The sequence below is a fragment of the Ursus arctos genome, unplaced genomic scaffold, assembly GCF_023065955.2.
Source record: "Ursus arctos isolate Adak ecotype North America unplaced genomic scaffold, UrsArc2.0 scaffold_10, whole genome shotgun sequence".
NCBI classification, from domain to species: Eukaryota; Metazoa; Chordata; class Mammalia; order Carnivora; family Ursidae; genus Ursus; species Ursus arctos.
The window spans coordinates 54071978-54088625 of record NW_026622764.1 but is presented as its reverse complement, the minus strand read 5'-3'; the positions used below and the strand labels follow the sequence as shown (position 1 = coordinate 54088625).

Here is a 16648-nt window from a genome sequence, read left to right as displayed (position 1 = left end):
CAGCTAAAGACTTACGGCAGACCCTCTGAAGATGTCTGGAGCTTTCTTTCTAGATGACTCTTTCCTCTCCAGGCAGCTCTCTCCTCTCTGGTATTCTGCCCTACAAATTTCTAGCACCTTGGCTTCCTTGAATTCTCAATCCTGTCCTGTCAACTCAGGGGTACTGCTATGCTCTGCTTGGGTTCTCTCTCTCTGCACTGCAGCCAGGAAACTCTTCACACAATAAGCTGGGACAGTCTTAGGCCTCATCAGGTTTGTTTTGCTTCTTTCAGGGACCACTGTTTTGTGCTTACTTTGTCCAGTATCTGAGCACCATTGTTTCATGTGTTTTAATTGTGTTCGGGTGCTTAAGGCAGAAGAGTAAGGTTGGTCCCTGTTACCACACCATGGCCAGAAGCAGAATTTCCTGCTAGTTCTTCATGAGACAGTTTTAGATAACTTTTAGAGTTGAATATAAACTTGATTAATGTGAGAACCATGTGGCAATGCTGTTTGAACAAGGTAGAATGTAGTATATCAACAGAAAATATAAGAAAAGTGAACAATTTTTGGTGCAAAAGCATGAGCTTGGGAAGAATTTAAGATAGCAAACCTTTAAGTGTAAAATAGTTTACTTTTAAATGCTTTACTCTTCCCCCTATACTGGTGGCCTTGACCTTGATCTTACATCCCTTTATTAGAACCTATGTTACTGTGACTTCATTCATTTTCTACCTGGAAGGAAGTTCCAGAAATCACATGTCACATGACATGATGTCTCACAAGTGAATGGCAAAGCCAAAGTGTGTAGTGTCTCTAGGCACTTAAGCTTTATTCCCAAGTCACTGCCTCTAGGTCCTGATATTCATGATGGTCCTCAAAGTAAGTGTGTTAGTGTTTCCAAGTAATGTGATCATAATGGAGTTTGCTACCTGATTCACACTTGCTTTACCAAGTACAGTACTCTACTCCCCATCTCTAAACTGGGGCCTCCTTGAAGTTTAAAGGCAGATGTCACAAGGCTCTTCTGGCACAGAAAACTCCGGAGCTAAAGAAACTTCAGCTCCATCTTCTGTCTTGCTGCATGCATCTAGAATGTCACTGAAAGTCCCTAAGGGCTGCCGCACCAGCATGTTTTCAGAAACATGTGTGACCTATTCTTTATTGTCTTTCATGTGTGTTTTTAATTCTTAATAGACTGACTTGGGCTACTGATTGCTTTAAAAAGCAAAACAAATCTTTTTAGTTGGAATGGGTAAGTTGACTTTTGGGTTTGAATATGAGATAATCTTTGATATTTTCTCTTTTAATGATAAAAAAAAAAACTCAGGCCAACTCTATGCCATTTTGAGTTTCATAATACCTGAAAATCACCTTGTAATATCTTTGTTCTGTATATCTGATAGAAACATGGCCCAATGTTGTACTTGATGGCTGGTATATATATATATATATATATACAGTAAGGTCTAGACTGCAGCTGCTTATCCCCACCTGGCTAATAAATCACATTTCTCATGAGTGCTTACTCAAGAATGGTGCATATAAGAAAGTGGACAGAGAAATACATTACTGTTGAAGGCGGTGGAATGACTGATAATTATGTAAATGCCACCAGAGGGGATCTTTTTTCTCTCTGTGCCACACATTAACAGATCTATTAAATTTAGAGCTAGTTCTAGCTGGAATTTATTTCATTGGATTGCATGGATGTGCTAATTTGGTCATTTATCTGGACAATAAATGGCATGTCATTTCCCCCCCTTCTAAGAACAAATGAGAGATATGTGCTTAAACCTCCCTTTCCCCTTCAATAGCCTGGAAATCGTTCTCAGATTAGAAAGCTGGCAAATTGTGTATGTATTAATTTGGAGACAAAAGCTGGAAGCAAGTAAGCTGCCAACGGACAGCAACGTCAGACTCCAGCAAATGAACAAAGAGGCAGGCAAATGAGGAATTCACCCCAAATCAAAGAGGCTGTGGACGGTGAATCTGGGTTAGGTCCTTGCAAAACAAAACACCACGGTTTGTCCCTCTGGGTCACATGTTAAATAAATCAAACAAGCATTGGAAGGCAGGAAAGCAAGCAAGTAATAATCGCAGCCCCTCCAGCGCTGCGCACACACACCTCATCCATCCTCTTCTGTTGAAGCAGGCACTGGCTGAAGCGAGGGCTCCGGACACCCTTTCACTGTGACAGACGGTTTTTCAGCCCAGTGCAGTTTGCAAGCACCAGTGATACTGGGATCCTGTCTGGAGGTTCCAGTTAATAAAAGCACTGTTGCCCCAAAACGTGTTTGATGGTATGGAGTGATTATCTCACAAGGAAAATCCTAGGTAGACATGGGCCAAACTGATTTTTGCTTAAAAATTTTGAATCTGCAGTGAGTGCTTAGTGGACTGTCCACAGCTGAGACTCTAACCTAATTCTATCCTTTCTTCCCTTTGTTTTTACCATTGTACTTACGGGTGGGTATACGATTCCATTTAAACCGCCACATCTCCCTTGAGGTGGGGGACGGGCAATTTTGTACTCACCGGAACTCCGTGCCACCATCAGGGGCTGTACTCAGACCCCTGCATGCAGCCACCTGCCTCCATGATTTTCTGTATGTCTCTCAGTTTCCCTGTTCCTCAGTGGCTTTTTGTGTTTGCACAGATAGACTTTTGTATCGAGGTGAGCCTGTGTCTACCGGTTTCTTCCTTAGCGTCTGTCCACTTGAGAGTGTTGTCAGGGAGGAAGAATTTACTCTGCCTTTCAGGGTCCTTCTAGCCTGCATGAGAATCAAATTGACATGAGACAGATTAATCGGAGAAAATCAAATATAATTTTGTATGAACAGGAATCCACACAGACATGGAAATTCCAAAGATGGTCAGGCAAAATGAAGTTGTACATCATTCCGGACAAAGGAGAAGGGGCAGTGTCTGGGACTTCAAAGGAAAGGAATGTAATTCACAGGGAGATGAAAAGAGTAAATGTTTGGTAAACGGGTGTTTGGTGGGCCACTCAGAAACATGGGACATAGAGGACTTTGAACAAGCAGGCCTTTGATCAAACAGGTCCCCCCTGTCTACCATACCTCATTCATAGTAGAATGCAATTATCTATGTTGATAGCTCTCTTCCTGGAGTAGGTCCTCTATCTAAATTCTTTTTGGCAGGTCTGGAGGGAGGTAAAGAGCTTTTCCCGAATCTGCTAATTCAAAATAATCTTTATGCCCTTGGCCCCTATACTGTCAACAAAGCGGTATGGGCGTCCTGACAAAGGGAAGTGGGAATTCACCCCTGAGAAGAGTGGAGCCTCCAGCAGACCAAACTCCATTTGTCCCATGAGGCTGTACATAGACAGGATGGATGAAGTGTGCACTCACCTGCCTTTTCTCACCACGTTCACCAGACGGAAATGCTCCCCTGTTAGGGTAAATCCTCGTAACTCAATACCCATGCTTACCATCAGGAGACAAGAAGCCAGCGATGCCATAAAACATCATCTCTCTGAACTGATCAAAATGAGTGCCTTTTTCCAGGATAGGATTATTTTGAAAATCTACCCAAGCCTTATCCCATTCATACCCATTAATTCCTTAGCCTTTGGTCCCATCTCTGGGCCCAGACTAAGCATTTCTCATCTTGACTTTCTCCTTGCTTTCCGTGGGAGAAATTGTTCTGTTTATTGCAACTACCACTCTACTCTCTCATTTACTAGAGCTTGAGGCATCTTTTAAATCTTGTCCCCAAAAACCCAATTCTTACAACACTATGCATCTAAGGTGATTCTTAAGTGCTCAGACTAAAGATGAACTTTGGTCTGTGTATTCCTAATATTTCTACTTTTATGGTATAAGAAGGAAACTCTTCTATATTTTTCATTTATTATGTTGGCGCCTTGGGTTTTTCGTACATTGACTTATCCCTCCATCTTTATGGTTCCTTTAAGAAAAGTCTCACTGGTTTGAATCCTTTGCTTTGCTTTCCTTTCCCTCTCTTCTGTTTTCCCTTCCTACCCAGAGCCATGACAGTGCTTAGGGGGAGGTATTTGCTCTGCATCTCACAATAATAACCATACAGCTACATTTGAAGTTCTATTCTAAAAAGAAATCATGTTTTTATTTTATTTTTTCCCACAAACGTGATGGTGTCCAGGCTGTCTTCCGAGGCATACCTAGAAAGAAAAGAACATTTCTACCGGGCTACTTTCTGTGTTATTGAATTCCTTAGCAACTTTTTTCCGGAAATCGTTCTTGCTTTTGTTCAGGTACACACTGAATATTCTTGAAGAAATTGGAGGCGGGCAGAAGGTCAACGATGACATTATTGTCAACTGGGTGAATGAAACATTGAAGGAAGCGATGAAAAGTTCATCCATCTCTAGTTTCAAGGTAAAAGTCTTAGTCTGCGGCTCACAGCCCCCCGAGCTCTATGCTTATCTTTATTGTTTTCACTCTATTTTGAAGTGACCTTCAGTGTGAGTTGTCTGAGGCTCCCCCTCCAATTTTGATTTTGCTTGAATGACCCATTATTGTTTTGGTGTTCACAGGCCATTTCATTGACAAATTTCTTGTCACTTTCTCCCGTAATAATTAATTTTAAAAACCCATCATTTTTAACACATTATTGTAGGCATTTTTCTTCCAAGTAACATAAAATATGATAATATTTTTAAAATGAACACAGCTTCATGATTCAGATTATTATAATGTTGGTGGAATGTAAAATGCTAAAAGATCCCCCATGTGGTTTTTTTGGGGAAAAGCAGTTGTGTACTTGTATCCAAATCCCATTTTTATTAAAAACAGCATTATACTGTATTAAATTTCTTAACTCATGTTTCGTACATTAGCTGGGTCCTTCCTCTAGGGACTTGAGCACTTGATTCATGTCATAATGTCTGTGCTGTCTTAACTATGTTTTTGGGGGGTTTAAAGGTCAGGAATTAGGGGGAGGGACCCCTTCAGAGTTTGTATTAACATGATTTCTGGGGCAGTTTGTCATGATTCAGTCTTCTGCTTCAAAATCAAGGGAAAAAAATTGAAATTTCACCCCACCAAAAAGAGCAGACAGTATTTCTGAGTTGCGCTGTACCAGGAGCGTCCACTCCCTGTGAGCTCGTCACAGATAATGGCCATCTCTGTCTCTCCTCCAGCTTACCCTTCAGTCTGGAGAGCTGAGCAGAGATAGGAGCAGAGGCTGGTGAGAGGCGTGAGCAAGTTCTTCCAAAAAAAGATTTGGAAGGGCAGACTTTGTCACAACGACTGGACTCTGCTGTTGTAGCCAGCAAGCAGCTGTAGAAAATATATAAATGAATGGGCATGGCTGTGTTCCAATAAAACTTTATTTATAAAAGCAGACAACAGGCCAAATCTGGGAGCACTCTGAATATGGAATGTGCCCTGAGCACCAGGGGCTCCTTGTTTGTAATGCCTCATGTCCTCTCACAGACATTGTGAAGGCAGCTTTATTGTTTACCTCATTTTATAGGTAAGGAAACTGGAGCTCAAGTGATTGAGGTTACAGCTAGTAATTGCAGGAGATGATCCATCAGTGAGCAGAAAGCGCCTTTACCTGCGAGGTGAGGTTACAGAGCAGCGTGTATCTATAGGTCACTGAACCATTATGTGTAGCAATCGGGTTGATAGCCCAGGGGTGCAATCTCTCTGTAAAACAGCTGCCACTGCAGCCCATTATGTCGCCCTGTGGCTTCGGGGGTGTTCTCGTGGGGACTCACTCTGGAGAATGTTTGACAGCTCTTTTACTCCTTGTGTCGCTCTGGGCTAATTTCTCCTGTCTTCTGACAAAGTCATTATAGAATTGATTAAGTTAAAAAAAAAAAAAAGGAAAATATCAATTAGCCCCACATTCCTTTTAAGTGAAACCCTTAAAAAAAAAAAATGAACACAACTCACTCTTGATTAGCCATTTTGGAACTAGTCCTGGTCCCCTCCTCGTCTATGAATGCTGCCAGTTGCTAGCCAGTTCTGCCTGTCAGCGCTTTGACAAGAGTGTGGGCAGAAAGCAGGCGAGGAGGCCAAACTCAGTTCTCTCCATTTTGCTTCCCTTGTGGCTCTTCAAAACGTTCTATGGAGGTAGAAGCTTAGGCTAATGTTGGAAATTGGATTACGATGACCTATTGATTTTAATTTTGTAATAGTCCTCACGTTACCAAGGAGTAAATAAAAATGGACCCATTCTATTTTTTAAAATATCATTCCTCTTCTCCAGAGGACCAATGCTAGAGACCTAGCATCTTGCAGGGGTCCTGTAGCTTGTTTCTTGCTAAGAATGCATTCTGATTTGGACCCTCAAGGTGTGCAGTGTTTGGATTTGACTGTGCTCAGAGGGTCACGTGCCGTCGCCTCTCCATGCGCACACTCACAGGTGCCCAGGAGAGGGGAGAGCAGATGGGAGCAGTCACAGCTCTAGGCGTGAACATGAGAATGTTTACAATGCCAAAGAAAGAGCCCAGGATCTTAAGTCGGAGTACCTAGGTTCAAATGCCAGCTCCACCCCTTACCTGTAAGTCACTTAACCTCAGAAACTCCCTTTCCTCACTGTCCATTAAGATGCGATGCCTAGACCTGAGGCTGGTGGTGACAAGTGAGGTGACCCATGAGAAGTGCTGGGCAAGCCATGAGGCACCGACAGGTACTAGTTACTGTCCTTGCCTTTAATCACACATCTGCCGTAACCGCCTCCTTGGACCTACGGACTCTACTCTTTCCCTGAGGTCTCCAGGAAAGGCGCATGTGCTGGAGCTCGTGCCCAGCTGCGTCTTCATCATGATCCCTGCCAGTCAGCTCTGGGATGTCTTACAAACTTCCTTCCACTCACTATGTAGAATGACTCCCTCCCTGCCTGTTGGCAGGCAGTGGGTTTCCTCCACTTACAGAGCCACGAGGAAGTGGGTGACGCCCCTACCTACTGAAACTACGTGTGGAAACCCCGTGTGGAAACTTGACTTGAAACCCCGTGTGGAAGGCTGTGGCATTTCCCAGACCAGGCTGTGTATCTTAAGAGCTCCTTAAGAGGAGAGAGCCACCCACTTCCCTTGAGCTGAACAGAAGTAACTTGGGGGCATACTGATGAAACTAACTCTTTCTCTCTGTGCAGGACCCGAAGATTAGCACAAGTCTGCCTGTTCTGGATCTCATTGATGCCATTCAACCAGGTTCCATCAACTATGACCTTCTGAAGACAGAAAACCTGAATGATGAAGAGAAACTCAACAATGCAAAGTATGTAAATAAATCTGAGGCCGGGAAGGGGAGGGCCCAACTGGCAATGGATAGCTGTAAAGTCTATTGCTTGTGCCTTTGTGCAAACGGTTTATTGCACTCATTGCTTTTTCTTCTCCTTACTTACTGTGTCCCATCATCATTACTTTAGATATTGTACAATAGGAGCTTAAGACTCCTAGTGTTAGAATGGGAGCAAGATAAAGAACATTTAGAATATTCTTCCCGTTGATAAGCAAGCCTATACTTTCATAAAACCCATTTCCTAGTTGTAATCTCTGCGAGACTTCCTGAATAAAGTACATGCCAGGACCATATATAAACACCCCATTGGTGACTATCCATGGATGTGACTGGGCAGGACTGGAGTTCAAGACCAGGGTCTTTACCAGCCTGGGAGCAGCTGCTTGAGGGCAGCTGTACCTGTAGAGTACAGGTCAGCAGACTTCAGTCTATGAGCCAAATTTGGATGGTAATCTGCTTTTATAAATAAAGTTTTATTGGAATAGCCATGCCTATTCATTTATATATTTTCTCTAGCTGCTTCCTGCTAGAAGGGCAAAGTTGAGTCGTTGTGACAGAGCCCACAAAGCCTAAAATATTTACTTCCTGGTTTTTTACGGAAAGTTTGCTGCCCTATTCTCTGGAGTGGTGCCTTTCTTGGAGCAGGTTGTATTATTTCCTAGGCTTGTCATAACCAAATACCACAAACAGGGCAGCTTAAAACAGCAGAAATGTATTCTCTCACGGTTGTGGAGGCTATAAGCACAAGACTGAGATGTTGGCAGGGTGGTTCCTTCTGCGGCTGTGAGGGAGACTCTTTCCCTTGCCCCTCTCCCAGCTTCTGGTGATGGCCCGCAGCCCTTGGCTTATAGATGCATCACTGCAGTCTCTGCCTCCTTCTCCACATGACCTCCCCTGTGTGTCTGTGACTTTACATGGCTGTCTTCCTTCTGTGTGTGTGTCTGGGTCTCTTCTCTTCTTTTATGGTCACTAGTCACATTGGATTAGGGCCCCTCCCTACTCCAGCATGGCCTCCTCTTAACCTATTACACCTGAAACAACTTTCTTTCCAAACAAGGTCGTAATCTGAGTTACTAGGGGATTGGGCTTCCATATATCTTTTATGGGGTGGGGGGGACAAAATTCAATCCATCAGAAAGTTCCAGAATTAACAAGTTGAATGATACCCAGCAGCCCTGTATATATATAACCTCAATAGTATTCTTCTTTCTGTTCCCAATTTGGGAGTGGGGGGGGGGCTGTATTCCTTGTATCCTGGAATTATAAATGGTAATTACAACGGATGGATGGGATAGATGGGGGATTCAGGGTGCTATGGAAGGGGCAGGAAGGGAAACAAAGCTCTACAGAGCAAATAACATCTAAGATGAGATGAATTGAAAGGACAAGTAAGAAGGAGGTAGAGGTAGACGGGTGAAGGAGGCAGAAAGAACACTCCCGGTAGAGGGAGGAATCGTATGAAGACCCAGAAATAAAAAACAAAAAAACAAAAAAAACTTGGGCCTAGTTGTTGAAGGGGGAATGTGATTAGGTTTAAAGAACTTAAAGTTCCTTAAGTTAGTTTACGGAGCCCAAGGTCTTACAATTACTAAGTGGTTCAGCTGAGGTTCAAAGTCTGGCGTCAGGGCCCAGCCTCCCACGCACTAGTCTCTAAGGGCATGATGCAAAATTCCTTAGAAAAATGGATAAAAGGAATTACATGAAATGCTAAAAATGGTTATGTTTTGGTGGCAAGATTTGCATGATTTTTTTGAAGCTCTTATTTCTAATTTTCAACAACTTCCCTCTATATTTTATTATAGAAAAGTACATTTTTATTTCCTTAATAATTAATAAAGAGGAAGTGATCAAGAAATGGTCAAGGAGAAAGAATGGCTGATGCTCTTCATTTAATATGATCAACAGAGGAAGAATAAAGTTAGTTTACAGAGCAGAGGGAGTAATGGGGCCTTGGGTAGAATGGAGAATCTCTGGAATAGTGGTTCTAAGAGGTTGCTAGATAATAAATGAGGTGAATAAAAGAATTGCCAGGTAGTAGTGTGGGTTCATTTGAAAATAGATTACAAGTCATAAAAATTATCTTCATATAATTAAAAATTGAGCAAAATGTTCCAGTGGAGCTAGAATAACCTTATGTGAAAAATGTATAATATGAAACTCTGGCTCTTCTGGTACTGCAGTAACATAAATAAATACATGCCTATGTGGGCAAGGACTGGATTGGAACAAAGAATAAAACCGAAGTATGGCAGATGCATGACCCCTCTTTTCTTCCTTGTGGAAATGTTTCTATGGTGGAAACGGAGTCTGCCAACTTTTCCCAGCACGTGTTCTTGTTCACGTCTGTGACTTTTTTCTGCTGCTCTACAGCCCAAGAGAATACACTTGGTGAAGGCATCCAAAGTGGCAAGAGCTAAGGGGGTCTCTAAAGACAGATAATAAATGTGGTAATTGTCATGAGTCTAGACATCAAGTCTGAAAGAGTCTAGACACTCATTGTCATGAGTCTAGACACCAAGTCTGAAAGAGTCAGGAGCTTTTTGAGCCAAGATCGGCCTGCAGATGTGGGAGGATGCCGTGACCGACCCCGGCTATCCCAAGAGTGAGTTCTGTGTAGTATCTAGTATAGGGTATGTGGTGTGTGGTACGTGCAACGACAATAACTATGATCCTGAGGGGTCCCCTTCACACTTTGTTGCTCAGGCTCTCCTCATTCTTCCTCTTTTCTCCCTTTTAGATATGCCATCTCTATGGCCCGAAAAATTGGTGCCAGAGTGTATGCCCTTCCAGAAGACCTGGTCGAAGTGAACCCCAAAATGGTCATGACAGTGTTCGCTTGCCTCATGGGGAAAGGAATGAAGAGGGTGTAAATCCCAATGGGGAGGCAACACACCCACTCCTGACTGCTCAGCATGGGATGCCTACAGGAAGCATGGGGACGATTCAAGCCATTCCAAAGTTTTCAACGTGGTGACATTATACAGGATTCCAAAAAGTCTATGTTTGTTCAGCCAGGTAGCCTCTCCTGTATTTAACAAAAATGCTTCATTCTTTGCAAACAAACAAAACCCAATCTCTTACAAATCTTTTTTATTGTTGAATTTATTGCTTCTTTGAAAATCTAGAGGAAAAAAAAAACTTACCTTCCAGGCACCCTTCCTTCTTTTGCCATTAGTCAAGTGCAGAAGCTGTGGTGTTATTAATTTTAACAATATTTCAGACTGGCCTAATTTCGCTGCCTTTTTTGTTCAAGGTGAGAGCCAGGAGGGGGAGGAATCATCAAACCAGTCCTAAAACCTGTTTCTGGAGGCCAGCTTTGATCTGTTACAAGCCTCTTCTTCTGTTCCCCTTCTCCTAACTCTGTCTCCTGTGGCTTCGCTTTACGCTCTCTCAGGACTGTGCCTTCTCCGTGGCCCACCTCTGCTGCCCTCCCTCGTGTCTGGGCCCTTTGGAGCATCTGACAGATTAGTCAGGCTGTTGGGGTCCCAAGAGTCTCTGGTGACTTACAGAAGTAAGACATCATCAGAGCCTCTCCTCAGAACAAGAGCCCCAAATGTCGTAAGTTTTGGTTTTATCAGCCAATAGGAAGCTTCTGTTTTTTAACTCTAGGATTTGGGCTCAGACCAGGTCTAACATCTTGAATACTGTGCCTTCAGAGAGATTCTTAACTAGGCCCGTTACATCCAAGGAGGGTGTAATTGAGCATCACACCACTAAGGGGCAGTGTGGAGCCACAACAAAGCATCTATCCTCCTGGGTGCTGCCTCTCCATGCATTTAGCCCTGCATATTAGATCTCCTTGTCATGGTGTGGCTGTCTGGGGACTGGAAGCAATTCGGCTCTGCTCTCATTTGCTCTTAGATCTTAGTACATCTGATTGCTGCAAGGTCATACTATCAGTGTTTACTTTTTTGGTAGTGTAGAAGCTTTATGCCACCCCCAAGATCAAGGGGGCAGTATGTGCCAATGAACAGCACCCCCACCACACCCTCTGCCACACATACACACACAAACATACACACATATACATATGACATTTAAAGAATTCTGAAACAACACCAGAGGAGCAGTGTAAATTTGAGCAGCCCTAATAGATGATACAATTTCCATGAAAACCTACGGAAGGCTGAGAAGCAACAGAGCATTGTGAACCAACACTAGACTCCCACCATTACGGTAAAAGGGCTCATCAACGAGGTATCTTCTTCAGGGATGGCATGTAATGGAACTTAGCCATTTTTCAAAGCAATTGAAGTGCCTCGCCCTGGATTTATTCCTTGGCAGCAGGTTCAAGACGCCAATATGTGGCCTCTCCTAGCCCATAATCTGTATTTCTGCTGCATCTGAATACAAAGTAGTTGGCTTCATCTTAGACTGAACTTAATGTAGCCTCAGCTGATTCTCCCCCACCTGCCTCGAGGAAGACTGTTACTGCCTTAACGGAAAATGAAGATAAAATAATGCTCAAGATCTCTCCAAATAAAATGTTCCCTTTATGAGATGTCTCTGGATGTTTCCTTTTGAAAGTTCTGTTAGAATGTAGCATAACTTATTAATAGCTTCATTTGCCAACACGCACTGAGCACCTAATATCGTGCAAGGTTTTAGAAATACGCCTCTAAATAAGACAGGCTTTGTGCTCCGCTGATCAAGTTCAATACACCGTCAGGTGTGATAAGTGATAAAACAGGGGCAGGGTGAGCTTATAGCGGAGGAAACAGTCTAAGGAGAAATATTTTAGCTAAAAACGGAAGAATAAGCTGGCGTTAGACACCTTGAGCCCAGTTGTGAACAAAAACCAGATGTGGGGATTGGTGCAAGATGGCTTCTAGAGCGATTAGAGATGGAATCTTTATGGCTAGCGGTAACTGATGTCTGCCGCCTAGCCTGGGTGTCCTCACTTGGGCCGGCAGGGGGCACGGTGGGGGAGGAACATGGGGAGAATGCTGAGGAATTTCGCACCTGCCAGCATCCTCTCAGGTGGGCCGCTGTGATGGAGAAAGGTCTATTCAGCACCGTTATGTCCTGACCAGCAGACGATCCACACACCCACAGGCCTGCTAGGAAACTGGGTTTTTGTGCTCACACCATGAGTCCCAGCTTCACCAGCAGCTTCTTTCTGGAACCGGCTCTTTCCTAGCCTGAACATTCCTGCAGCTTCCACATGTAGGAGGTAGCTGCCTTCTCTACCTATCAAGAGGCTACAAATCTTAAGTGTTCCTTTTTGTACAGGACTACATTGATACATCACCTAACAGAAAGACCGACCAGGTATGGGAGAGCAGAAACAGGTGCTCTCAAGGAAAGAAAATTAAAGCTCTTGGAGAAGAGAAGGCTAATGGCAATCTAATCATGATAATTCTTCTAAATTTGAAAGTTTGTTACGTTATAAATAGTCAATCCAAGAATGGCATCAGAAATTCAAATTGCACCGAAGGGGCTACAGTGGATAGGCCACCTTCCCACCTCTGTGTGCAGATGTGCTTTGAAGCCAGCTCCTGTCACCTCACTGGAGCCAACTTTGTGAGCCCATTGTTAAATCATCGTGAGCTTGAAATTGGCCACAATGGAGGTATTTACACCACAGCTATGATCAAACTTTACACGTAGGGTTTTCTTCTTATACCCAGAGAGTTGGTTTATCAACCCACCACTCCCCCTGCCCCATCCCCAGTTGCCCTCCTGGTCAGCAGCCACTGTTACTAATTCCTTTTATATCCTTCTAGAAATATTTTATGCACATAATACACACATAGACTTTTTTTTTATTACAAATATTAGCATTCCATACCCATCATTTCGCATCTCACTTTTTTCACTTAACACTGTATCTCGGTGATTGTTCCATGTTGATACATAGAGACCTGCCTCTGTCCTTTTAGTAGGGTATAGTATTTAATTATCTAGGTATCCCAAACTGCATTTAACTAGGGGCTTATAAATAGATATTTAGGCTGTTTGTTTCCCTCAGCAAATAAGGTCACAGTGAATAATACTATATCCACTTTTTGTGCACAGAATGTTCATTTTAATTTGACATATTTATCAAGTTTCTGCTCTATCAAAGGTATTAACATCGGATAGTAAAAACGTAGATCCTCCCTTAAGTTCTTTCAAATTATGACAAAATAGACCCTCGAGCTGATGCCAACTTCTCCATGTAATGCCTGTAGAAGCCTACTGATCCAGCAAGGAGATAATGGGTGCACACATGCACACACAAAACATAATAAAAATCAGAATGTGATAAATGCTATAACAAATTCATAAATAAAATATGGGAGCTTAGGGGAAAATAATTCTGAATGAAGGGCTACATTGGCAGTTCAGTTGGCAGAACAACTGCGCTCCAAGGAATGTGAAGGCAGGAACCATGCCTTACACACGTCGAAATCCCCCACAATGCCAAGCACTTTTCTGGACTTTCAGTAACATTTTAAACATTGCTAAACGTAATAAGCATTTTAAAAATGGGTTCGTTTTAAACATAAATAAGTGTTCCTGACCATGAGAAATGCCAGAGAGAGTTGGGGAAATGTGGTGAAACAGACTTACCTACCAAGATTTTAGAACGGAAGGGATTCCTGTGTGTCTGGAAATTATGACATTCGAGTCTGTCTGATGCAATGTGTTGGACTAGATGAGCTTTTAAAGTCTCAGCCAACTGAGTGATTTCATCCACCTACACACACACACACACACACACACACACACACACACACACACTATCTAGTCTGTCTCTGGAAGCAGAACTGTGGTCTTGATCGTAAAAACTACATAGACTCAGCCTGCGGTACACAAGCCTGATTCGGACAGATGCTTGATGCATGACAGACATTTCCCTGGATGGTTCCCGTTCCAACCTTTACAGTTACTGTGCCTGTTGTCACACAGCAGCTGCTGAGGCATTATGGACTTTTGTTCTCTGTCTACCCCAGTGACCCAATACACTTGGATTAAAATGCTGGCAGCATTCTCCGTGAACTTGACGTCTTGCCCAGCACATCCCTGCAAGCCTCATGATCCAGAAACCAGAGCTGATGCTCATGACAAGTTAGCATTGACTCTTGTGAAATCTAGTTATTTTGACAGTTTCCTAATAAAATTCCAGAAATAAAGGCAGCTGCCAAAGACTACACTTTACTCAGTGTCCTGTCTCCCCATTTCTGAAAGACAAGAGTTTGCCATCTGAGTTTGTGCATGAGTGACCCCCGAAAAAAATAAAAAAGGAAAGAAAATTATGTAAATGTTTTCTCACATATATGTATTCTGCATATATTTAATACCCACCTTTGTCAAGCACAAAAACGTAGATAATCTAGTCAATACCCACTATCTCAACATTAACAACTTGGGCAGGTTGATAAAATGACAATAATTTTTGTTATCTGGTATGTCAAAATTGGGGATTTCCATTTAAATAGGTATTTGGGTTAAGAGAGCTATCGTATGTCATTTTTGGAATAGAGCTTTTAGAGGATTAGAATGCATGCAAATATTTAATTATAAAGCTATGTGTAATGCTCAAAGGTAAACTCAAAATGGATGAAAGACCTAAATGTGAGACAGGAATCCATCAAAATCCTAGAGGAGAACACAGGCAGCAACGTCTTTGAACTCGGCCACAGCAACTTTCTTGCTAGATATGTCCAAAAGCAAGGGAAACAAAAGTAAAAATAAACTACTGGGACTTCATCAAGATAAAAAGCTTTTGCACAACAAAGGAAACAGTCAACAAAACTAAAAGGCAACAGAGAGAATGGGAGAAGATATTTGCAAATGACATATCGATAAAGGGCTAGTATCCAAGATCTATAAAGGACTTATCAAACTCAACACCCCCCCAAAAAAATAATCCAGCCAAGAAATGGGAAGAAGACATGAACAGACACCCAAATGGCCAAAAGACACATGAAAAATTGTTCCACATCACCTGGCATCAGGGAAATACAAATCAAATCCACAATGAGATACCACCTCACACCAGTCAGAATGGCTAAAATTAACGAGAGGAAACAACAAATATTGGTGAGGATGCGGAGAAAGGGGAACCCTCTTCCACTGTTGCTGGGAATGCAAGCTGGTACAGCCACTCTGGAAAACAGTATGGAGGTTCCTTAAGAAATTAAAAATAGAACTACCCTATGACCCAGCAATTGCTCTACTAGGTATTTATTTCAAAGATACAAATGTAGTGATCCGAAGGGGGACCTGCACACCAATATTTACAGCAGCAACATCCATAACAGCCAAAATATGGAAAGAGCCCAGATGTCCATCGACAGATGAATGGATAAAGAAGATGTGGTATAGATATACAATGGACTATTACCCAACCATCAGAAAGGATGAATACTTATCATTTACATCAACGGGATGGAACTGGAGGGTATTATGCTGAGCAAAATAAGTCAATCAGAGAAAGACAATTATATGGTTTCACTCTTATGTGGAATATAAGAAACAGTGCAGAGTAACATAGGGGAAGGGAGGGAAAACTGAATGGGAAGTCATCAGAGAGGGAGATAAACCATGAGAGACACTTAATGCTAGGAAACAAAGTGAGGGTTGCTGGAGGGGAGGGGGTGGGGGGTGGGGCAATTGGGTGATGGGCATTAAGGAGGGCTCGTGATGTGATGAGCACTGGGTGTTATACGCAACTGATGAATTACTGAACCTACATCTGAAACTAATGATATACTATATGTGGCTAATTGAAGTTAAATAAAAATTAATAAAGCTATGTGTAATGTAATGTAAAAGTTGATAATTTGGTAGGCATTCCTGGACTTGGCTATCCCAAGGGCCCAATGATGAGTCCCCAATACTCAAACTTCCTGTTCTAAGGGTAGTGCTCAGGCCAGGGGTACCTGGACTCTGGTTAGCCCTTGCCACAGACCTATTAAATCAGAATCTGCGGTTAATAAGATTCTCAGTTAATTCATGTGCACATTAAAGTTTGAGAAACACTGTCCTAAAAGAATAGAAGCCTTCTTAAAAGACTTACAGTTGATAGGAGGTTAATTTAACCAGCTTCACTTAAGAATCCCCTGGGGAGCTTGTTAAAACACAAATCTCCCAGATCCCACTGCAAGATTCGGTGCCTATAGAGGCGGTGGTCCTGGGAGTCTGCATTTTCCACAAATACCCTAGGGGGGTCCATGACTCACAGACTGCACTTGGAGCACTGGTCCAGAGCAGCTATTCTCAACGCTGGCTGCACATTGAAATTACCTCAGGGCCTTTAAAAAAAAAAATGCTGATGTCTATACCCCTCCCTCCAAGATTCTGATATAATTGATGTGATGGTGCAGCCGGGGCAGCCAGATATTTAAAAGATCTCCAAATAACTCCAATATGGGGTCAAGTTTGAGAAACACAGGTCTATAGCTTGGCGTACTCTTCTAAGG

At 42.7% G+C, this 16648-nt stretch overlaps 1 protein-coding gene across 5 annotated transcripts in view; it reads left to right on the top strand.

The window, feature by feature from the left end:
* LCP1 (lymphocyte cytosolic protein 1) overlaps positions 1 to 11734 on the top strand; it is an 80499-nt gene extending 68765 nt beyond the window's left edge. For all 5 annotated transcript variants that reach the window (XM_044381810.3, XM_026493291.4, XM_048215598.2 and 2 more), the window contains 3 exons: positions 4238 to 4361; positions 7090 to 7214; positions 9976 to 11734. In XM_044381810.3, the coding sequence (XP_044237745.1) occupies positions 4238 to 4361; positions 7090 to 7214; positions 9976 to 10108 (382 nt within the window). In that variant the 3' untranslated portion in view covers positions 10109 to 11734. The remainder of the gene's footprint in view (positions 1 to 4237; positions 4362 to 7089; positions 7215 to 9975) is intronic.
* The last annotated feature ends 4914 nt before the right edge of the window (positions 11735 to 16648 follow it).